General features: G+C 41.9%; 1 protein-coding gene and 1 long non-coding RNA gene across 5 annotated transcripts in view; one reads left to right on the forward strand and one right to left on the reverse strand.

The window, feature by feature from the left end:
• The window catches only part of MPPE1 (metallophosphoesterase 1), a 125,551-nt gene that overhangs the window by 48,914 nt on the left and 51,046 nt on the right, over positions 1 to 25,591 (reverse strand). For all 3 annotated transcript variants that reach the window (XM_083187668.1, XM_083187669.1, XM_083187667.1), the window contains exons 5-7: positions 17,962 to 18,042; positions 17,368 to 17,476; positions 11,145 to 11,219 (exon numbers count right to left, since the gene is read on the reverse strand). In XM_083187668.1, the coding sequence (XP_083043794.1) occupies positions 11,145 to 11,219; positions 17,368 to 17,476; positions 17,962 to 18,042 (265 nt within the window). The remainder of the gene's footprint in view (positions 1 to 11,144; positions 11,220 to 17,367; positions 17,477 to 17,961; positions 18,043 to 25,591) is intronic.
• LOC146080403 (uncharacterized) lies at positions 5,620 to 7,062 on the forward strand. Of its 2 annotated transcripts, XR_014474870.1 has the most exons (3): positions 5,620 to 5,717; positions 6,529 to 6,637; positions 6,776 to 7,062. It is a non-coding gene; the product is annotated as an uncharacterized LOC146080403 (long non-coding RNA). The 2 variants fall into 2 exon arrangements; XR_014474869.1 differs by having other exon boundaries at positions 6,529 to 7,062.

Genomic DNA, 25,591 nt, shown 5'->3' on the forward strand with positions numbered 1-25,591 from the left:
AAAAATGGCACCCTGATACATTTCGCCCCAGGATCCTGTTCAGAGTCTCTGTGGTTACCCTGTGCATTCTGCTGCTGTCATCTGCTGCTGATAGTAAAGCTCCCTGGCTCTCCTCACCTGCCAGGTTACCTTCCTCGCTGTCTACCATCTACAGCTCCCAAGGGAGGAGGATAAGAGCACTACAGCATCCCTCAACAGAGTTTGCTACTGCTCTTAAAGGCCATTCCATCTGCGACAGGTGTCAACTCTGCAGTTCCTGTATACCCTGTGTCGGTTCCCAAGCTGTCAACTCCTGTGTTGACTCCCAGGTCCTCAACAGCCATGTCGGCTCCCAGGCCGTCAACTCCCGTGTCAACTCCCAGGTCAATAGAACACAAAAGCAAACACTCAGTACAGCGCTCCCAATTTACACCATGTGTATTAAAGAAACAAAGTCATGTACTGTCCCTATAAGAGTTGGTGATGTTGTTTCCACTTCCATGAATATTTATCTGTGGATAAAACCTTGGTTTTATTCAGCCAATAAAGCAAACATATTGCCAAGGAAACAAAGAGTACCTTTAGTGCAGATGGTCAAATATTTATTTGGCAATTATAAAAGTAGATGTGCACTCACAGTATCCAATTAGGAACATAAGCATTAATTTTAATCCCACTGGCAAACGAAGGAACACCTCATTCCATTGATAAGGAGTTTCCCAGGTCGTCAACAAGCTTCTTTCGACTCCCAGGTCGTCAACACTCCTCCGGCTCCCAGGCCGTCGACTGTTCTCCGGCCTCCCAGGCCAATGCAGACCAAGTTTGAAGCTCCAAGCTCGCTGCCACTAGTCATTATCCATCTCCTGTGACTAGCCAGTTAGCTGTGGGGAAATCAGGTAAGAGGCCCCCGACCTCACCACTGAACATAGCAGAGTCCAAACCTCCTTGCGGGGGTCCCTGGTGAAAACAGTCAGTGGTGTTAGACTCCGCGCCTCTGACGAGAGTCTCGTCAACTCCCCCCACCTAGCTGTGCCCGCAGTGCCAGTGATACTCATATGAACCGTCCTTACTTAAAGCCTCCCGTGTTCAAGTTCCCAGCATCCTCCACTGGGCCACTGCTGCCACAGCCGGGATCACCAAAGACCCGAGCCCTGACAGATATATATTACTCAGCATTAGAAAAGCACTCAGACTACGCAGCCACCTGGCTCGACTTTAAAAACCACTACCACCTATAAAGCCCATAACTCTGACTGCCAATATAAACGATCAAACAGACCACAGAAAGGTTTTCCACCTTTCTATCTCCTTTGTCTTGTCAATTTTGCTGTTAATACTAATAGCGTGAAATAATTACCTTCGATATATTCAGTCACCTCTGGTTTACCTTACCTTTACTGATCTGATCAGGAGAACACAAGAATAATAAACAACACAGGTTCATCATTGCAAATATTCTATCGTTTATTTGCACGGACACATATTTATACTTAGTAACAAAAGCATGGAACCTCCCTTCAGGGGTAGGTCTTACAGGAAATTCATACATATTCATTATGACCCTCCTCAATAGGGTTGGGCTTCAATCAGAATATTGGTTCAAACATGATTTGCGTAGCAGACGTGCACTTCCATTTTGTAACAAAGGAGTGGTCTTCCAGTAAACTGGATTACCCTAGACCTCCCATATTCCTGCCCCCTAATGCTGTTTGTCTGTAAATAACTTATGCCTTACATGGTCCGAAATCTGGTTCTAGCTGCCTCTTGTGGTCACTGACCACTGTCTGGAAACACAGCACTTCCTCAAACCTAGGTGTAACTTCTTATGTTTCAGCAAACGCTGCAAAAGCCAAATATCAGCTTACAAATCACATTGTTTAACTTATTGTGAAATTTATTAGCTCATATGTGCTTTGTAATAATTCTTATCTATTACCCATATGAATATGCAGACCCCAGGGGGGTCTCTATCATTCCCTCATTTTGTAAATGATATCACAATCAATTTAATAATCCTTTACAATTACCAATATATATATTATGGATATGAATATGCAGAAAGCTGTATATATGCTATTGGACAGAAAAAGCACACATTAGTATTCTGAAGGCAATATAAGCAAATATACCTAATCCTATAATTTTCAGGGCGAACATGAGAATTCCTATAACCCATCTACTGATTCCTGAGAACCATGTTGCTGGATTAAGCTAAATTAACCATCCTGAATTCCCTTTAATAATCTGCTTCTTCAAATCCTTGACTCTAGCTGTGTTCCTCTATAGCAGGGCTCCTCAAACTATCTTTCTCTGGGATCCCATCAGGAAATAGAAATAATGACTGGACCCCAGCAAGTTACTGCAGAAGGTCATAACATCACATGTGTAGTCAGCAGACAGCACATGCATGGCAGCATTTGTGGAGGCACAGAGTGATTGGAGGAGTCTAGAATAACAGACAATTCAACATATGTTCCAGACTCCCTGAACACTGACAGAGATTAGAAAAATAATCAGCTTGATGGGCAGCAATAGGGAGTTATGACCCCATGCTGAGAAAGTCGGGACCCACTTTTTTTTTAGAACCGCTGCTCTATAGTATCTTCAATTTACATCAGACTGGTAATTATAACATGCTCTTGGTACAGCCAAACACATATCTGTTTTTTTAGCTGCACGGTACTATCTGAATATTTACAAATAATTTTGATCTGTGGCATTAACATAAAAATAATCCTTTTTGGTCATTCTACTTATCAGAATGTCTACCTAGTCTATTAGCTAGTGAGGAGTTACAAAGATACCCAGTGATGCTAATATTTATCAACTCTATAGTAGTTAATGGGACTCCTAACCAACGCTTGGATCCCATGCCTTGAAAAAGATAGCTAGTCTATCGAAACCGGTTGGCCAGAAGGGGACCAGCGCAGTGGATTCCATCCAAAGGGAAGGAGAACTTATCAGGGCCTGTTTTGTTTAACCACCCATGCTATTTTTGTCTGCAATTCTTTGTAGACCATCCTATTTGTCTTTTCTTATGCATAATAATAATACATTTGGACAGTGAATTTGGACCTCATACTGAGGATCCGGAGTGCCTATGGTGACTTCACTGTCCCTCCCTATGCGCTATTTTCTGACAATATTCCTTTTAATTGATAATTATCGTTTAAACAGTATATCACTATTGTTGGGTATAATTTGTTTTTCTTTTTTTTTGGTACCCCATGTGGGAGGACCGTTTGGACCCGAAAGACCATTTGATTTAGAGTTTCAGCACTCAGAAACATACCAAGGTCCTTTTCTGTGGTAATGCATGGATCTTGAATTAAAAGGGGAAAGTGAACAGACCCAGCAGTCTCTTAATTTTAATTTTTGCTACTTGGTAATGGGCCTGTACTATTTGAGTCAGCCCATGTCTGAGGCTTCTCTGCTTTATCAGAAACGTAATCAGGTATCTTCATTATCATTACCATAAACCATATTACTGTCACTTATCGTAGCTGCTAGGCACAAAATACAGCCTCAGACCCTTATCAGGTTTGGGCCTTAATAACATTTTAGCAAACTGCATCGTTGAATTTAACTTTCAGCTTTTGAGCTTTGCAGATGTTGGAGTAGTCAGTTGGACTTGTAGTTCAGGCATATACTGCAGTTCTGTGCTCTTTGGTACTGTAACTGCTTCTTTCTTTCTGTGGACTTGTCATTGCAGCTTGCTTTGCTTCAGCATCTGCTAGATTGCTTTCTTTGGTCTGGTTCCCTGTGTGTGCTTGTATCATCTTTGTATGACTTCATCAATGCTTGGAAAAGTTTTTTTATGAGGTCAGCGTGCTGTATCTGGAATCTGTATAAAGGTTTGCTGTTGTGTTCTTCGCATGTTCCAATGCTTTAGTGAGGGCCACAAGTTCTGCTGCCTATGCTGACATCTGTACTGGTAAGGCTCTAGAAATCACCACCTCAATCTCTGTGGTGACATCATAGTCAGTGTAGGGTGTGCCATCTTCATAATATCTGGACCCATCAACATACAGTTCATAATGAGCATTGGGTATGGGGGTGTCATGGACGTATGGGAATGTCTGAGTCTCTTGTTTCATCAAAGCAAGTCAATCATGGGAAAAATTTATGACATGAATATTCGCTTCTCACCTCCACCTTCTTCCGAATCTACTTCCATTCTCTGGGCTGCTGTAGATAAAGGTGTGCTTGTAGAAGGTGCTTGTTCCAATATTCTCCCTCATTTTGAACATTTGATGTTCACACGAGAATTGTTGGCGGGTTAAGATGCATCTCTTTATTGTCGCATTGGTTGCACTCAATATGGAACTTCATACTTGGTGAGTCTGGCTGCTGATAGGTGCTTAGTTCTGGCTTATTGCAGAATTTCAGTTACCACATGTGGTACTTGTATAGTCAGTTCATGATTGAGAACAATGTCTTTTAATACAGCCGCAGGTGCTTCTTGGATAATATTTTCAGGCTTGCTGGAGTAGTAAGCAAGAGGTCTTGTCCCATGTAGCTGCGTAAGGACTCCCAGTGCGTGTTCCTTTTCCTTATGACAGTAGAGGAAAAAGGATTTTGAATAGTCTGTAAAGCCTAGAGCCAGTGAAGAAGCTATGGCTGCCTTTAGTTGCTGAATTGCTTGAGACATTTCTTCATCTGATGGGCATGGACTTCTTTATAGCATCGTACAAGGTTTGCATATAAACGGATGCAAGAGGGATCCAGTCCCTGCAATAGTCAGCCAGGCATAGGAATGACCTTATTTGTTTAACAGTCTTTGGTACCTTGGCTTGCAGTATGAGCTTATTCCTCTCTTCTGTCAGGTATCTGATGCCTTGAGAAATGCAGTGGCCCAAGAATATGACTTTGTGTTTGCAGAGCTGTAATTTGTCTTTCGATGCCCTGCAGTCTTGTTCTTCTAGAAACTTGAGTAGGGACACTGTCTCCTTATGGCATTTTGTTCTTGTGAGTCTTTGATGATAAGCATAGAGCAGAGTGCATTGGCCAATCATTCACCGTAAACCAGGCCCCTGATGGTGGGATCTGATCCAGCAAGGTGTGTCGATTTTAGGCACAATGAGACAGTTTATTAGCAGTCTTTCAATGATTCTATTGTACCAGTCTGTATTGAACTTCACCAGAACCGGTGACATCATATTTCTGGACAGAACAGGTGTATTGCTGTGGAGATCTGCACTGCACAAGGACACCAGACCACAGGAAGGCTTGGACTTATTTGCTGATGGCTGCTGGCTGCTGTTTGTTCTGTGGTGAGTGGACATTGCAGTTGCATGCTGACATCCAATATTCATTTTTTTTTTTCTTTCCAAATCGGGCAGCATGGTATCAGCAAAGTCTGAAGGAAAACTTTCTAAAAGAGCACAGAATACAGCAACTTCTATTACTTTTATTTCATGCCTGTCCTTGATGAGTTCATAAATTGCAGAATATCAGCTCCTAATAGGTTAACACAACATGTTAGTGATGTGAGGAATTATACTTAGTATGGGCGTTCATTTACCATTGATAGGTTAAGGGGTTGGCTTACTCTTCTGGAGTAGGAGTGTCTGTCCGCCCACCCAAGTACCTTTTAATGTACTTCCTCATTTAATTCATTTTTTGCTACTTCTATTTCACACACAGACATTACACATAATTGTATTACTAAGAGACTGTAGTTTCTGCCCTGTGTGAAGATCAACATGGAGTACTGCATCTTCATACCTTCCCACGAGGTTAGTCAAGATGTTCTTTTTCCTTGAATATCTATCTGTGCTAAAACATTACCTTTTGGGTTTATTTGATGATCAACTATAAGGTCTGTCCCTAAAGTTGAACATTTTATACGGGTGCTTTGTTCTAATACATATACATGTTTCCTCTTTTCTATATTTTTTTTCCAACTTCCTCTAAATCTTTAAAAATCTGTAATTACACTTAATATTACATATGAACTAATTTAATTCAGGGCATAAAGCCGTGGTTCCCAAAACTGTGTGCCTAGGCACCCTGGGGTGCCTCAGGACACTTGCAGGGGTGCCTTGGGTTGATGGACCAGGATCAATTCATATCAGTTATGTGCAATGTAACAGGCAAAACAGTGCTGGTGGCTGCTAATTATAATATATGTAGACAAACAGGAGCAAATCCTGTCCCTCACCAGATAACTGTGACACATAAACACAATGTACATAATTTTATATATTTTCTGAATAAGAAACATTTGGCCTAGGGGTGCCTTGAAAACATTTTAATGCTTTAGGGTTCCGTGATTCAAAAAGAAAAAAGAAACCCTGGCACAAAACATCTAACAATCTATAGTTAGCAGCATTTGTCATTATAGTGTTCTACTGTACCATTTTAAATGGTCTGCTTCTGACAATGTGCTCTAAATCTATTCAACAAAAATCTACACATACACATATATATACATATACATATACATAACAATAGCTTATTATAACTAAATTCTAGAGGACTTAAAAATATTAAGCATTTCATTCAGGTCTTGGAATTAGTTCCCCTTTTTTTTATTTTGTGTCACAGGAAGCATCTGGACTGTGAAATACATCTCTGTCTTTTGTATGTGGTATGAGTTCTGATTGCGCTACACTGAGTAATATTGTGCTCTGGTGGGTTCATTTATCACAATGCTGTAAGTACATATACTATTATACTTGTTGTGATAAGTCTCAAATACCCAAATAATCCTGTAACCAATAACCGTGTATAACCTGGCTCCCCTTCCTTTCTTTATCTGCAACAACCTGACAATCGGAACGCTCCATTCAAGCTCCTGCTCCCTCTCCAATGGACTGATCAAATCCAATGAGTGTGGCCTTATCCACTTGCGGCGAGGCAGGATGTAATGTTGTGCAAGGAAGTATAACTGTGTATTACTGGCTTCGGATTTGTTATGGATCTGTCTAAGGCTGCTGTATGAAAATCAACAAACCCCTTCCACCATCTCAATCTAGCTCTATGAATGAGACATTGACCAATAGTACCTGTGAGAGTGCTGCTATTTTGAATGCATTTAAACACCAAGAATAAATTTGACCTTCAACTTTTTTCCACCAATTCTGTCTCTAAATGACAACCAACAATAATAACAAAATCTACTACTTTGTGTTCATCAGTGACCTGAACAGTTGACTGAATTTATACTCGTTATTTTTGTCTTAAAATAATGCCCACTAAAATTATCAAACCAAAATACAATACTACATTTACAATCTGAACAAGGTGTGACATGGAGCAATGTGACAATGTGAATTTGCAAGTCTCCTTTCTTTATTCTCTATTAAAAAACCTCATTACAGGTATATTCATTTCAAAAACCTCTGTTTCAAATATGACAACCCAATACTAGGAAAGTTTGTCTGATCACATCATTTTGTACATTAACTGTAGTTTTAAAATCTGTTGGTCTTGCTACCGCAATTGTGATTCTCTATAATAATCTTTTATCTTATAACATAGGACTATACTATTTCTACACTTTACACAAGTTCCACGTAGTGACATAGGTCATAGAGACCACTAATCCATAAGAGCTGTGTCCTAATTGGTTCAATTATAACACTGTGTACACACAGCACAATTTAGCATGAAATTTTAGATGACACTGAACCTTATTCACCTTAATATTTACCAGACAGTCAGACAACACAAAACATTTTTTCAGATTTCCTTTACCGAAGTGATACCACAGGGTGTAATCTTTCATGCTGGTTCCGTGAAGGTAACCATAGTGGTCCAGCCTTCATTCAACATTTACTTTAGACAGAACAGTATAAGAAATATTTCTACTGTCACAAAAAACTATTTCAAAATACAATGCATTGTTAAATGTGTGTGATCTGAATATTTCGGGTTAAAAAATGGCGTAAAAAGGGTGACATAAATGTATAATTTGTTCTATATAAACGTGGCTAGACTGATGCACAGAGAGGGTCTGACTAAGCAACAGTGATCGTAAAGCAACCAATCTTCTGTTTGCTTACCCGGGGTTGTGTCAGAGTCTCCCTGCGTTATCCAGCATAGAACTGAGACCATTAGATATCTCCCCTTTGCTTGCCATCCCGGACTTTGCAGCCCCCATATAATAGCGTGAAATAATTACCTTCGATATATTCAGTCACCTCTGGTTTACCTTACCTTTACTGATCTGATCAGGAGAACACAAGAATAATAAACAACACAGGTTCATCATTGCAAGTATTCTATCGTTTATTTGCACGGACACATATTTATACATAGTAACAAAAGCATGGAACCTCCCTTCAGGGGTAGGTCTTACAGGAAATTCATACATATTCATTATGACCCTCCTCAATAGGGTTGGGCTTCAATCAGAATATTGGTTCAAACATGATTTGCGTAGCAGACGTGCACTTCCATTTTGTAACAAAGGAGTGGTCTTCCAGTAAACTGGATTACCCTAGACCTCCCATATTCCTGCCCCCTAATGCTGTTTGTCTGTAAATAACTTATGCCTTACATGGTCCGAAATCTGGTTCTAGCTGCCTCTTGTGGTCACTGACCACTGTCTGGAAACACAGCACTTCCTCAAACCTAGGTGTAACTTCTTATGTTTCAGCAAACGCTGCAAAAGCCAAATATCAGCTTACAAATCACATTGTTTAACTTATTGTGAAATTTATTAGCTCATATGTGCTTTGTAATAATTCTTATCTATTACCCATATGAATATGCAGACCCCAGGGGGGTCTCTATCAATACAACTAAAGTTCAAAGCATTATGTCCTAAGTCAGGCATGTCCAAACTATGGCACTTCAGCTGTTGTGAAACTACAAGTCCCATCATGCCTTGCCACAGTTTTGCTATTAGGAAATGCTTAAACTATGGCAAGGCATGCTGGGATGTGTAGTTTCACAACAGCTGGAGGGCCATAGTTTGGACATGCCTGTCCTAAGTGCAGATGGTCAAACTAGACATACCAAGACTAGACATACCAAGGGGTGTGGTACAGGGTTCCGACAGTCGGGATCCCGACTGGCCAGACTCAGACAGCGTGGCAAGCGCAACAAAGCCCCTTGCGGGCTCACAACGCTCGCTACCTATTCTATTCTCCCTCGTGGGGGTCGTGGACCCCCACGAGGGAGAATAGCCGGTGGCCATCGGGAACCCGTGCGTCTGTATTTTAACAGTCGGGATCCTGACTGTCGGGACACCATCCAGCACCAATACCAAGGATGCTATTCTCTAATATACAAGGACAAAATCAAGGACAAAATTGTATCTTTGGATGATTTCAAATGATTGCACTCACTGTACTGCTGTAAATATAATGCTGTTTTTTGTCATGATAATATCTTAGTCTGTACATATTTACAGGTTTGAAAAGTCTGAAACAATTACATTTTTCTCTGAAAAACCAAAATAAAGAATATATTAAAAAAAGAAAAGCTATAGTACACACTAGTTTATAGCGGCTAATTGGATATATTCAGGCAATCCTAAGAAATTGCAGTAACAGAATGGACACAGTCAACCATATTTATCGAATGAAGACTTAATTTCTGCTAAGGGATGACATCTGAAAATGTTGAGGTAAGTGAAGACCAGAAATCTATGTTTACAACCAAAACAGTGGGTGAACACTGTCAATCAGATCATATGGAAAAACCAATACACTACTAATTCTGAGAAATTAGTTAAGACTGCCAGAAAGATCTGGCCTTTAGTTAATACTGATCCTACTTTTTCAGCAATAATGAATATTCCAATTATGACTTGTTACAAAAGAGGCAGAAACATCAAGGACAGTTATCCATAAAGGTGTTGTGGTTTTAAACTTAATACACTGGCATAAAGTTACAGTATCTAGAAACAGGAAAAAAAATAAATGCTAGGTCTGGTAAGAAATATCAAAATTAAAATTTCTCTGACTTGTTCCAGCAGCCAGGTATTAGATTTTACAATGTGGTCTTTCTATATCGGTAAAACTACAAGCCGCTTTCCTGATAAATATAGCATGGCGTCTTTATGCTACAAGATGAGGAAGTAATCGTGATGCTGTATTCCTTTAAAGAGAAATAAAGTGGATTCTATATATATCCTACAAACTGCACAACCCTATGATTTGAATGAAATAATATTGTATAACTGATTTTTGTGATTTATATAAATTATTTTCCCAAGAACCCAAACCTGTAGATTGCAAGGGTCAACATTAATTTTTTATTGGAGAACAGTGTGCTTGTTCTCGATGTGTCAGTATTTGCTTAGATAATGCTTATATTAATAATTATTGCTAAATATGTATCTGTCATTAGTGTTGCTCTAATATTACACTACCTACCTGTATCAAATTGTTTTTTCATTGAATAACAATGTTGTTTTCTGTGGCATAATTGTTTACTTCAGTTTAGTTTCCTTAAGTTTAGTACCCTGTTCTTAGACACGCCCCTTGTGAGTTAGTCGGCACACATTGTGATGTCCTATCAACCACTTTGGGATCTGTATCAGTGTGGGTGAGCTTTCAGTGTGATGCATTACAAAAAAAAGGTTTTATTTTTCTACTGGGTAATATGTACAGGCAGGATTGACTGCTGTTCCCTAGCAGCAGCTGAGATTCAGCCCATAATAAACGCCCCAAGTTACAACCTTCACATTAGGTTGGTCCCCTGTTTTTTATTCTTTTACTGTCCTGACAAAAAGGAGTAAAAGGTCTCAATCACTGACAATATACGGTCGCCCAGCTCTGCGTCTAGGACCCTTACTATGGCAAATATGCAGCCTTTAGAAAATTAGACATCACACAATATACCCAGAAATGCTTCCCATAGTGAGGTCATTAAATGGCTGTTTTCACCGGTATACATTAATTTATTTTATTACTTCAAAATGACCACTTTAAACTTTACAGATAAAAATTGGGAAATTAAAAAAGATAACGTGTAAATATGAATTCAAGTCTCTGAAGATGCCCAAACACTGTACAATATTTTCATGCATTTTGAACTAGATCGCATTGCACAGAAATCGCATGCCAATTGCCTGCGATCCGAAGCTAGTTCAAAAAGCACGGACTGCACAGACTTTATGTGCTATGCTATGGGATGGGCATGGCACAGCACCTTTAGTTTTCAAAGTAAATTGTTTATATGATGCTCTGTCACTGTCAGTTTCTAACCTGTAAAAGGATGGAGGCTGATGAAGGTAACAGGTCAAGATTTCCACATTTTGTCACGAAGTCTGGATGATCTTTCTGTCAAAAATAAAAACATACAGCAGTAAAAACTCAATCTGGTATATTATGTCAAATGCATATACATTTAAATGAGTAGTGTGTTGTCCATCTATTGTAAAATGCTAACTTTCATTACTTTCCTACTGTTAATAATGGTATGAAGTTTAACGGTTGGGCCAATGGAAAGTTTTCATGCAATTTTCCATGAATATTTGAAAACCAATAGAGCAGCATGTTTCCCAGCATACCGCACGGCTGCTGAACTCAGACGCTATTACATCCTGCCCTACATTTCAAAATGGAAAATGGGCCCAAAGAGAACTGGTTGAACTGGTATGTACTATACAAACTGACAACATTTCAGCTGTAGAACATTTGATATACTGCTATACAGAAATGACTTGTGAAAGCTTAATATTACAGATCAACCAGAGGATTAATCGCCAGGAATGCTACAATACAAAGGATTGCATTCAAAGGATTCCCTGCCAGGTGGTGAGCTGAGGTTTGCGAAAAGTCACCCGTTGGAAAGCTCAAATGGGACATTTTGTGGCGCACCCATTAGTTTGGCTGAGTTTAGACCCTATGCGCAGCTAAACCTGACCATAAGGAGCAGGATATGCACCCCAGAGAGTCAGATTAACTATAAACATATTGGGGGAAATTTGTGGAAAAAAAAAAATCGTTTTTTCCATGCGAAAATACGATTTTTTTTGGAGCATTTACTATGCCAAAAATAAGAATTTTCATATTCATATTTATGGGACATTCGTATTTGTATTTACAAATACGAATGAATACACCATCGATAGAATACGCCAGGAATCACCATTCAAAAGAATGGTGGTTCCTGATTTACTAAGCGGCCGTATTGAAAATACGGCCGCTAATTAGTGTAAAACGGCCACGAATATACGGCAGGAAAATACACTTTATTTTCCTGTCGTATTTGGCTTTAGCCTGTACGGATCAGTCAGATCCGTGCAGGCTTCAGTGTTAAAAAATAGATAAATAAATAAATTTAAAAAACCAGCGTGGGGTCCACCCCACAGCCGTAACCAGCAGCAGGCGGAAAGAGCCAGGGCCGTAATAATAAAAAAAATAAAAAATAAAAATCAGGAAACCCCACAAATAGGGGTTCCCCGATTTTTTTAAACCAGCCCCAGGCTCCAGGTCTGGTTACCAAAATACGGGGGGACAAAATGACTAGGGGTATTTTAAGAACCAGCCCCAGGCCAAACCAGCCAGCAGGGTAATGTCACAGCCGGGGGACACTTATTATATAAGGTCCTGCGGCCAAAACATCACCCTACTGACCAGTCAGCCTCCCTCCAGGACTTACATGACCAGGCTTAAGCCTGGTGCTGTCCCTGGTGACCCTCGTAATCTTCCGCGCCTCTCCTCTGAATGATTCTGCCGCCTAGCCGAGAAAGTCTGATCCTGATTGGCCGATAGGCGGGGGCTGATTCTTAAAATACGGGGGACCCCTACTCATTTTGTCCCCGGTCTTTTGGGAACCAGCCCCGGACCTGGAGCCTGGGGCTGGTTTAAAAAAAAAACGGGTAACCCCTATTTGCCGGGTTTCCTGATTTTTTATTACCGGCCCGGCTCTTTCAGCCTGGTGCTGGCTATAGCTGGGGGGGGGGACCCCACGCCGTTTTTGTTAAATTTTTTGGTACTTATGAGTTATCCGGGCGTCCGATTTTTAAATCGGGTCGGATCGGGACATCGCATCGCATGCGACCATCGGATGCGATGCGATGCGATGCGATGACCCGATTTTTCCATAGGAATCAATGTTAAAATGGACTGAGTCCATTTTAACATGGAATTCAATGGGAAAAAGGGTCCTTTTCATACCCCTACTATCCAAGTGGGCATGGAGTTGGATATAAACCTGTGGCGAGCGTAGCAAGCCACCGAGCCCGAAGCGTGGCGAGCGTAGCGAGCCCCGCGAGGGGACACAGAATACCGTCCCCTCGCGGGGCTCGCTTCGCTCGCCACGCTTCGGGCTCGGTGGCTCGCTACGCTCGCCACAGGTTTATATCCAACTCCATGCCCACTTGGATAGTAGGGGTATGAAAAGGACCCCTTTTTCCATAGGAATCATTTTAACATTGATTCCTATGGAAAAATCGGGTCATCGCATCCGATGGTCGCATGCGATGCGATGCGATATCGCATCGCATCGCATCTGATTGTATGCCTTAACTTAAGGCATACAATCAAAAAATCGGCAGCCCGGATAACTCACAAGTACCAATTTTTTTTTTTACACCTTGCAGCCTGCAGGGATCTCACTGATCCGTGCAGACTGCCTATAGGAATTCGTATTAGCGGCCGTATATACGGCCGTTAATACGAATTAATACGACATCGGAGGGTTACAAAGCAGTAGTATTTGACTGCTTTGTAAATTCCCTTCCAGAACACGACTTTGCATACGACGTATGCAAGTCGTAGTCATTCGTATCAAGAATACGAATACAATTTTAGATTCCTCAAAGTAGCCCCTTTTTCTTTGATGACAGTTTTGTACACTCTTGGCATTCCCTCAATCAGCCTTACATAGAAACATAGAATGTGACGGCAGATAAGAACCACTTGGCCCATCTAGTCTGCCCCTTTTTTAAACATGTTACCTCAAACCATATTTGATCCTTATTTTTTTGTAAGGATATCAATATGCTTATCCCAAGCATGTTTAAATTATTCTACTGTATTTGCCTCTACCACCTCTGATGGGAGGCTATTTCACTTATGCACTACTCTTTCTATGAAGTAAGTTTTCCTCAAATTTCCTCTGAATCTTCCTCCTTCTAGTTTCAGTGCATGTCCTCGTGTTCTATTGATCCTCTTCCTGTGAAGAATGTCTCCCACCTGTATCTTGTTAAAGCCCTTTATATATTTCAAAGTTTCTATCATGTCCCCCTTTTCAATTCTCTGCTCTAAATTATACATATTAAGATATTTTAGTCTTTCCTGGTACGTTTTGTGACATTGCCTACCTGCCTTTAAGTCCCCTGAAATAGTAACACCTAGATCCCTCTCTTCTTCAGTAGTTTCCATTATAGAGCCATTTATACTAGATATGGGGTCCTCAAACTATTTTGCTCTGGGACCCCATTAGACAATAAAAATAATGACAGGACCCCAGCAAGTTTTGCAGAAGGTCATCACATCACATGTGTAGTCATCAGACAGCACATACATGGCAGCATTGTGGAGGCACAACATGATGGAAGGAGTATAAAATAACAGACAATTCAACAGATTTTTCAGACTCCTTGAACACTTGACTGAGAAAAGAAAAGTCATCATCCTGATGGTCAGCAACATGGAGTCGTGACCCCATACTAAGAAGGTCGGGAACCACAGTTTGAGAACCGCTGTACTAGATTTAGTCTTTGGATTTTTGAGACCCAAGTGCATGATTTTGCCATTTTTGGCATTAAACTGTAGTTGCCATGCTCTTGACCATTCCTCTAATCTACCTAGATCATCGATCATTTGTTGTACCCCTCCTGGTGTGTCTACCCTGTTGCATACCTTTGTGTCATCTGCAAAAAGGCACATTTTACCCTGAATTCCATTTGCAATATCACCAATAAAGATATTAAAAAGCACTGGTCCAAGTACAGATCCATGGGGTACCCCACTTGTAACCTTTCCCTCTTGACTGTACTCTGTTTACTACAACTCTCTGTTTTCTGTCCTGCAACCATGCTCGTATCCATTCAACTATCTTAAAATCCAATCCCAAGCTTTCAAGTTTATTTAACAGTCTGCGATGTGGGACAGTGTCAAAATCCTTACTAAAGTCTAGATAAGCTACATCTACAGCCCCACCTTGATCTATTACTTTAGTCACCCAGTCAAAAAAGTCAATATGATTTGTTTGACACGATCTTCCCCCAGGAAAAACCCATGCTGTTTCAGATCATGTAAGTTGCTGGGTTTGAGATATTCTACAACTCTTTGTTTTAAGTGTTTCCATAAATTTCCATACTCACTGGTCGATAGTTGCTTACCTCTTCCTTGCTTCCACTTTTGGGCAGTGAGACTACATTTGTTTTTTTCCTGTCCTCTTGGATTACTCCAGTAGCTAGTGACTGGTTGAATAATTCTGTTAATGGTTTTACCAGCTCCCCTTTAAGCTCTTTAAGTATCCTTGGATGTATCCACTTTCAGTATTGAGAGTTCTGTTAGAACTTTCTCCTCTGTAAATGAACTTGTTTCTCCCTCTTTTTCTGACTATACTTGCAATTTAACTGTGGCCCCTTCACCTCTCTTTCAGCAGTGAATACTGAGCAGAAATAATTATTCATATGATCTGCTATTACATTGTCTCCCTCAAGAAGACTTACACTCTCTGTTTTTAGTCTTTTTACTCCACTTTTTGTTTTTCTCTTTTCACTTATCTACCTAAAAAAAGTTTCCCCCCCTTTACCCACTGACTGGGTCATTTCTCCTCAGCCAGTGCTTTTGCACATCTGATTACCTGCTTAGCCTCCTTCTGTCTAACAAGATACACCTCTTTGTCCTCATTATTCTGCGTCTGCTTATATTTCCTAAAAGGCCAACTTTTTTGCTTTCACAATACTTGCTACTTCTTTCACGAACCACACTGGTTTCTTTTTCTTGTGTTTTTAATAACTCTTTTGACACAAAGTTCTGTTGCTTTTAGTATTGCACTTTTTAATTTTTCCCACTTCTCCTTCTTCAAAGTTTCTCCACTCTGCCAAAGAATCCCTTACAGCGTTTCCCATCTCTACACTATAGACAAAACTTTGCTTATAAATGAAAACCAGAGCCAGAATGGCCATTAACTGTTGTGGTATGCGCTGCCGCAGCGGGCTGTCCCAGAAAATTTCCGGACATACCACTATGCAGTAGGTGTGTGCCAGTGGTGCCTCCAGCTGTGTAGCACCCACTGGCGCACCACCTCTAGGGTCCCCCCCCACCCCATCACCTCTGCTCCGGCAATTGGATGCCGGCGCTCCCTTGACCCCTGCCACTTCCCCAGGCAGCAGGATCGGAGATGTTCGGGGCGGTTCGGTGGGACTTGGGAGTGCTCTGGAGTTTGGGCGCCTGAGTCATCCCGAACCTGCCGCCTGAGGTTTCTGCTGTGAGTGGCGGCTGGGGCAGTGGCGTCAGGGGAGCCCTGCCTCCGGCGTACAAACTGCCCCAGCAAAACCCACCACTGAAGGGGTTAAAGCAGTAGATATAAAGCAACACAATAAGGAAAAAAAAGAACATGTTTTAGCAATGGACACCTGAAGAGACCTGAAGTAATGCCTAATATTTTACAGATAAAATTGAATATTGAATTAGGTATAGATATAAGGAAGGCAGGGAACTCCAGGAACAGATATATTTATATACCATGTACCAATTGCTTTAGAGCAAGCATGTCCAAATTGTGGCCCTCCAGCTGTTGTGAAACTACACACCCCAGCATGCCTTGCCATAGTTTTGGAATTCCCTAATAGCAAAACTGTGGCAAGGCATGATGGGACATGTAGTTTCACAACAGCTGGAGGGCAATAGTTTGGACATGTCTGCTATAGAGCAATGTCATAGGTGGTAATAAACTGAAAAAAAGCTACAAATGTAATTAGAGCAAAAACAATTGCCCCAATAAGAATTCAGTGGAAACCACTTTTATGGAACATTATTTACATACAACACCACCACCATCTTACTGTAAGATGGCCACACAAGCTCAGCCTAATACGCATTGATTTAAATTAGCGATCCATATCAGAGAATTTGAGCCTTTCAGTCACATCACTTATGACATCATTGTAACCTATGAAGTATGTCACACACATAGGCCAAAATCACAGCATCCTCCAAACCTTAACCAGAATGGCCAATGATCAGCCTTTACATTTTCTTTGGACAGTGTCAGGTGTGTAATTTGACTGGTGCAGTACACCTGTCAGATTGTAATGCAGGTGCACTAAGGCGAACTCATGGAGGACAGAAACCTTCCATGGAGCAGAAGAGCATGCCATCTTCTTAGGGTGATGTACAATTCTAGTATCTTGCCACCTCCCCACTTTCTTTGGCGTGGCATAACAGTGTTTGGGGTTAAATATTTAAACATACTCTCTTATTTTAAGCGTTAATTTCTCTGCATGAGAAAATGAGTAAATCTCACCATCCGGGAGCAATTGAGGCGCCGAGATACTTCAACGATTTGATTCTCAGCAGCTCTGCAAATCACACAGCCATCACCCTCCAGGGCTACACTGTTCACTAAAACAAAGCTGAAAAGGAGAGTCAAAATGGGGGAGTAAACAAGCAAAGAATTGTAAAGTTTTAAGTGATAAAACGGTTTGAAAATGTTTTTTCTCATTTCTCAACTTAATTATAAAAACAAACAAGTAGGGATGCTAACGGACAACGGAGTGGAGGAAGGTGGCGGGTGTGATGCTGGAGATGCAGGGGCTCGCTTTGCTCGCCACGCTTCGTGCATGGACACCGAAAATGAGCCCGAAGCGTGGCAAGCCCCGCGAGGGGACATTGATTCCTTGATGTGTATTCCGCATGCGCTCGCCACGCTTTGGGCTCGTTTTCTGCGTGCATTCGCCATGCTTTGGGTTTGGTGTCTAGGGGTGTGCTAAATCGCATTGCGGATCGAATCGTCCGCTGGAAAGTGCCACCGTGAAACTACACAAGTACAAAAATTAAAATAATTTAAAGAAAAATAAAAAAAAACACCACAATAACCTATCACTCCATATCTACTTACTTAATTCCTTTTCGAGAGACTATCTTTCCAGACGTGAAATTAAATACTTTCTCAAATCGTCTTAGTTTGTGCAGTGTCATTCTGTTAGGAAACAAATACTCTGGTTAACATAACAGTATAGCCAAGTGGTGAATTATAGTAGTCATGTCCCTGACTATTTTCTGTCTATAAATTGTATGAATTGTTTAATCATGACCATGACAGTTGTGGGGAATCTTTATGCTGTGACTAAAAATGACAGGCGAGTACATGTGATCCTTTTCTTATTTACCTTGTTCCTTAACAAGAACACTTATTTTCTGAAGTTACCAGACTTTGGAGTAAATTCAGCAAATTTCATTGGCTTCCATTTCTCTGAAAGCAGCTCTCTAATGATTTAGCAAGAGCATGTATTTCAATGCTAAAACTAACACATCCTGAGATAAACTCTACACAAAGTAGAAACTTGGGGGAAACATTATTTCTGAACACACCTATAGTATATGGGAGTTTAAAGACATACAGCAATTACAACAAAAAAACACAAATGGAATATTTTTTCCTGTTGTACTCCAACAGAGGTGTAGGAGTCAATGTGACAGCACATCAAGCTTAACTGCCCCTTCACACTTGCGATGTGAATCATCATTCAGGATTAAATAAAACTGGGATGGTTGTTGCAATTGCTAGCCTAGCAATGAAAGAATCGACTCAAGGAGTAATTCCCTCATTCCAAAGTCCTAGGTTAATGCTCTCCAGCCAGAGAGACTGGTGTCCAAGGTTATTATAGTGCATGCATCTACGGACAAGAGCCAACTCATGGTTATCCATCAAAGTAGGGACTAATGAGTTGCTGGGAAAGGTTTGAAGTACTAAGTCTCCAGATGCAGATTTAACCTGGACCAGCAACTGAGACCGAAAAGCCAGAGAATGGAAATGCAAGTAGGGCACTGATTGGAAGCAGGGTGCCATCATCCCTAACAAGCACATGCACTCAAGTTCCTGTCTGCACCCTAGGATTGCAAACACCTGTTTCTGCACTGCTAAAATATTGTCTTCAAGAAAGAACTACCAGAAGGCTCCGATGTCAAACAGAAGGCCCAGAAAAACAAAACCCTGTGAGTGAACCAGTTCAGACTTGGGATAATTGATTATTAATCCGTGATCCATCAAAGACCCTATTGTGAAAAGAAGGTGACCTGAATAAATAGAAGAACTTCATTAGGTCATCTACGTATGAAATGACCATCATCCCTTCTGACCACAAGAGGGGAAGCCTTTAGTGCCATATACTAAGTACAGACCCATGGTCCTGTGGTCAACCTAAAGAGCAGTGCTCTGCACGGGAAATGGTCCTACACTATCGCAAACCAGAGAAGGCTATGATCACTGTCCCAAATGGGGACTTGCAAGTAAGAGTCTTAGTCATATATAGATGCCAAAAAACGTGTCCCTCTCTATTGCAGAAATCAGACTGTAATGACTCCATTTGTCCTTTGGAGAAAAAGATGAGTTTTTGTTTAAAAACATTCATAGGGGGGAGGTCCCGCCGAAATAAGGTGAGACCTAAAGACACTGTCCCTACACTTACCCTGACTTCTCCTATTTTCTCTTTCATCCACTAGGGGACACTGGAGATGTCCCAAAGTTTTCCCCACTGGAGGGAGAGCTCTGAGGAATCTGCAAAAAGCAGGCCTAAGTCACAAAAGTCTATATCTTGACAAAAAAGTATTAATCGAGGACCAAGTCATCACACTGCAATGTTGCACAGTGTAGGCACCATGGCGTGCTGCCCAAGACACACCCACCGATCTGCTGGAGTGTGCGAAAATGGATGAAGCAGTTTGTCTCATATGGCCTGACAAATAGCTAGCCAAACCCATCTAGCTAAGAGGGTGTTTAACACTAAGCACCGCTGTGTTTAGAGTATTGCTTGTTGAACCACACTGAATAAAAGGACACTGGACATATTTTAAGTAAAGAAAAAGCATATAATTATTAACCACATACAAATGGGATACACACACAGGTAAAAAGAAGTATCAAATATATATGGAATTATATGTAGATATAAATTCCCATATAGTAGACAATGTCTATAGTGATATCAATTATAATAAAACAATTCCTGTAGGAAACTCTGTTAGGGTCACGGTATTAGGTTAGTAAAGAGTTAATAACAAAGCTGTATAGAGCCAGCAGTTGGTTAATGAAGCCAGAATATTAGTACTGAAATAGTCTGTTTAGCGGGTAAAGCACGCACAGTAAAAGTCAGTCAGGCAAGCAAGGTTGTTGGTATAGATGTGACCTTTTAGCGCATATAACTCATAAATACAGTCTTTCAGGCACAGGTATACTCCATTAGTTATGCTCACCCTCCTTGTATAGATGTAGAATTTGGAGTTGCCGGGGAGCCAGATGACACAGCGGCTCAACCCGGTGCAAGTGATGTAGCAGTCCGTCAGGTAAACACTCCGCGGGGTGTGGCAGATTGATAAGCCGTAGAGCGGAGCCCCTGGTGCTTGCATCTGGAGATAGGGCTGACGGGCTCCGGTGGTTTGGAGAAGGCAGATAGAACAAGCTGGCTCTGTGTTCGGGGATCGTGACCACAGAGAGACACTGCATGAGGGCGGAAGTGACGTTGACGCTTTTAGTTTCCCAGGCAACCGGAAACTTTTTCAAGACGGGTCTTGGTCCGGTTGCCTGGGAAACGAAAAGCATCGACCAGGCCGTATTCAGAGACCAGAATACGGCCCATCTTGTAGGAAAATCAACAATCAAATTAGGCTAAATGTTCTTGAAAGAAAGCACAGTCGTTCACACTACGTTACATAACAATAACACATGCGTTGGTAATGCGTAGCTGTGACCGGCTTCCCAGCGCATGGCATAGCAGGAATGAATCTTGACATAGCAGGCTCAATAGCCACCCCATTAAGCAGAGCAGTGTGAGATTGGGGTGCATGAATGGGCCTTGCAGTAGAAGATTAGGACATAGAGGCAAGGTTCAAGGTTAATCCACCAGGTTTGGCGGAGAAACTTACATTTATATGGCAAATACACAGAACCATGGATAACTGGCTCCAAATGTGTTGAAATTTCTGCAGACAAGCACCCATATGTGGGTCCCCCAGGTGGATCGGAAGACACTCATGCCACCTGTTTTGGAGAAGGCTTGATTTTAACAAGCATGCAGTCAATCTTGTGCCCTGCCACCTCTAACATGTGTGGAAGCACCCGTCTATGCCATAAAGGACTGCACAGCTTAAAAGGACTAAAAAAAGTGGGTCCCATGTTGACTTATCTGGTAGGCGGGGCAGCTGATGGTAAAAATGTGGACTTACCGTCTGTGGCTTGGGAAATCAATTTATCAAATTTTGGGCTGAACAGGATTTCTTCAGTATACGGGAGAGTATCAAAAGCCCATTTAAACTGTACATCCGCTTGCCAGGACTGTAACCACAGAGCTCTGCGAGCTGCAATAGCTGAGGCATAAATACAGGGGCTAACCCGACTGATATCCTTAGCGGCTTCATCCAAATAAGACTCACAAATAAGTTCCGCTAAAACGCGGAGGTCTGTTCTCGGAGTCCAGACTCTCTACCAACTGTTTCACCTATTTCCCCTCTGCTTTGTTCACCCATGCACTAGTAAGCATTGGTCTGAGATGAACAATACAGTAGTATACATTGAATGTAACGTCGCCTCCACTGGGAACAGGTAGAGTTGTCTTTTTTTGAAAATCTGGAAATGGACACATTCACAGGAGGCGAGATTCTTACTTTTCAGTCATAAAAAAGCTGAAAAGGGTAGTTGGAGAGGAATTGTGGGTAACTTGGAAATGCTTCTTGGCTATTTCCATGCTGTCACCAATTGGTAATGGATAAAAAAGTGGAAGACCACAGTAAATTTCAGTTGAATAGGTGAATAAAGACGACCCTTGGCACACTGGGTGAACTACACAAAAATATTTATTGCTTAAAAAACATGTAGGTAAAATAGAATAATAAACAATACATTGAATGAACACAGGATCCTCCCCTACCCAGTGGCGGTGTTGGAGCAGTGTTCCCTCTAAGCCATGGGTCTTTAAACTGTGGCCCTCCAGATGTTGTAAAACTACAAATCCCAGCATGCCTTGCCAAAGTTTTGCTATAAGGGAGTGTTAAAACTGTGGCAAGGCATGCTGGGATTTGTAGTTTCACAACATCTGGAGGGCCACAGTTTGAAGATCAATGCTCTTAAGCCTGGGGTAGCCAACCCTAGTCTTTGAGAGCTACCAACAGTGCATGTTTTGCAGGTCTCCTCACAGAATCACAAGTGAGCTAATTAGCTCCATCTGTGTATCTTTTAACCCCTTCACGACATTTGACGTATATATACGTCATGGCCGGGAAGTACTTCCCGACACATGACGTATATATACGTCATGACTTCAAACTGTCACTGCGTCTAGAGACGCAGTGACAGAGGGACGATGTCTGCTGTCCCTGACAGCAGACATGTCCCTGCATGCCCAGGGGGGGCTGCGATGCCGCCCCCCCGTCGGCGATCGCTGTGATTGGCTGTTCAGTGTGAACAGCCATTTACAGCGTTTTCTGTGTCACCGGCGAATAACGTTCGCCGGTGACACGGGATCGGAGGTGATTGGTGCTGTAAAGTACAGCACCAATCACCGCGGGGTGTAAGGGTGACACTGGTGTCACCCCACCTCACCCCGCCCGCCCCCAAAGGCCGTGATTGGTTTGTCGGACCGACGGACCAATCACAGCCATGGAGGGGGGTTTAAACTAACGGTGACTGCACTGCAGACGACATTCCGGTCTGGAATAGCGTGCAGTGCGGTCACCGTGCCCAGCTGCCGCCATATACTGACCAGAACCTTGCTCAATACTTACCTGATCACTGCTTGGGATCTTGCTTCATCTTGTGACATCCTGTGCTGTGTTGTGCTGTGTTGTGCTGCTGCAGTGTCATCGAGTTAGAGAGAGAGAGATAGAGAGAGAGAGATAGAGAGGCCTAGTGACAGAGAGTGCTATATTTTGTGCTGCTGCAGTGTAATAGAGTTATAGATAGAGAGATAGAGAGAGATAGAGAGAGAGAGATAGAGAGATAGTGACAGATTGTGCTATATATTTTTTATATAACTGACTGCTGCCCCCCCTTTTGTGCTGATCAGTATAAATTAACTGATCAGCAACTTTTTGGGGGCGCAGGTTTTTTTTTATATATATATATATATATATATATATATATACCTGTCAGTGCTGCTGCTGCAGTGTCATAGAGTGATAGATAGTGAGAGATAGAGAGATAGAGAGAGAGAGAGAGAGAGATAGTGACAGAGAGTGATAGAGACTGCTATATTTTGTGTCTGCTGCCCCCCTTTTGTGCACCCCCAGCAACTTTTTGGGGGTGCAGGGGTTATTTTTCATATATATAACTGTCAGTGCTGCTGCTGCAGTGTCATAGAGTGATAGATAGTGAGAGATAGCGAGATAGAGAGAGATAGTGACAGAGAGTGATAGAGAGTGCTAAATTTTGTGTCTGCTGCCCCCGCCTTTTGTGCTGATCACTATATCTGAGGTGATCAGCAACTTTTTGGGGGTGCAGAGGTTTTTTTTTTATATATATACCTGTCAGTTGCTGCCAGTTGCACTGTCAGTTGCACCAAAGGTTGTGCACCTGCTGCCCCTCACTGGTAATCAGTGTCGCATCACTGATCACCTTTTTTTTTTTTGTGGGTGCTGTGGGGTCTTTTTTTAATTTTTTTTTTACACACACTGTGATTTTGTGGGTGTCCTGTGGCCACTGTGCGCTGATCAGTGACGTACATCACTGATCAGCTTTTTCGGCACAGGGTTGATCTATTTTATTTTTTTTTTGATCAAATTCCTGTTGCCTTTGAGCGCTGTTCAGTGACGGACGTTACTGACCAACATCTGTGCTCAATTTCTGTTTTTTTAACCCCTTCATTTTTTTTTTTTAACCCTTCAATTATTTTTTTTGAATCTTTTTGTATTTTTTTTTTCTGCACTACATACACACTACACACTACATACCCCCCGTGTTGAAATAAAGTTTGTACCCCCCCCCCTACACTATACACGTGTTGAAACATTTCACTACCAGTAACACAAAAATAAAAATGGCATCCCAAATGTCATCCCAAATGTCATCCCAGTCATCCAGAAGAATGTATTCAGTGGAGGAGGCATATGCCATGCTTGCCTCTGACTCTGACACAGCCAGTGAGGCAAGCGGGGAATTTGAAGGATTCGTCTTAAGCTCCTCTTCCTCCTCTGGTGATGAGGGACCCCCTCAAAGACGCCCCCGTAGAGCAGCTGAGACCCCCCCCCAATAATTGATCTCGTATGGACCCCACCACCAGACAATTTTGAGCCCCAGGTTCCTGAGTTTTTGGCCATGCCAGGAATCCAATTTGATTCCACAGGTCTCAGAGAAATTGACTTTTTCAAATTATTTTTCTCTGATGATTTTATAAATTTAATGGTGGACCAAACTAATTTATATGCCCAGCAGTTTATTGCTCAAAACCCCACGTCATCATTTGCTAGGTGGACCCCTGTAGATGCAGTAGAGATGATGACGTTTTGGGGTCTGGTGTTTCATATGGGCATAGTAAAAAAGCCACAAATTAGGCAATATTGGAGTACAGATGTTCTGTACAGCACCCCATTTTACCGTATGGCCATGACTCGGGCTCGTTTTGAGGCAATCCATAAATTTATACATTACACCGATAATGCACAGTGCCCACCCAGAGATGATCCCACCTTTGACAGGCTATTCAAAGTCAGGCCGGTCATTGATCATTTCAGTGCCAAATTTGCAGAGCTATACATCCCTGATAAATGTATTAGTATCGACGAGTCCCTTATACATTTTAAAGGAAGGGTTAAATTCCGCCAGTACCTTCCCAGTAAGAGGGCAAGGTATGGCATAAAAATGTATAAGCTGTGTGAAAGCACCACAGGGTACACCCACAAGTTTAGGGTATATGAAGGGAAGGATTCAAGAATTGAACCGCCAGAATGCCCCCCCTCCCTCGTAGGTGTTAGTGGAAAAATTGTCTGGGATTTAATGCACCCCTTCCTGGATAAGGGTTATCACCTCTATGTGGATAACTTTTACACCAGCATCCCCCTGTTTAAGGCCCTTGGTTCAAGAGGTACAGCAGCTTGCGGTACTGTGCGCAAGAACCAAAGAGGCCTCCCCAAAACGCACATTGCCCAAGTACTAAGAAGGGGTGAAAGCAGGGGAATATGCACCGAAAATATGTTGTTGGTCAAATATAAGGACAAGAGGGATGTCCTTATACTGACAACAATTCATGGAGACAGTACCACCTCCATCCCTGTACGAGGTACCAGTACCCACACCTCAAAACCAAATTGTATCCTAGATTACAATAAGTACATGGGCGGAGTGGATCTTTCAGATCAGGTACTGAAGCCGTACAGTGCCCTGCGGAAAACAAATATCTGGTACAAGAAGCTGGCCGTGTATATCATCCAGATGGCACTGTATAACGCTTACGTGCTATTCCGTTCTACCGGCCAGAGGGGGACATTTATGCACTTTCAAGAGGAAGTCATAAAGGGCCTAATATTTGGGAACCAGCAGGCAG

The sequence above is a fragment of the Crinia signifera genome, chromosome 5 (genome assembly GCF_055691185.1).
Source record: "Crinia signifera chromosome 5, ASM5569118v1, whole genome shotgun sequence".
Taxonomy (NCBI): Eukaryota; Metazoa; Chordata; class Amphibia; order Anura; family Myobatrachidae; genus Crinia; species Crinia signifera.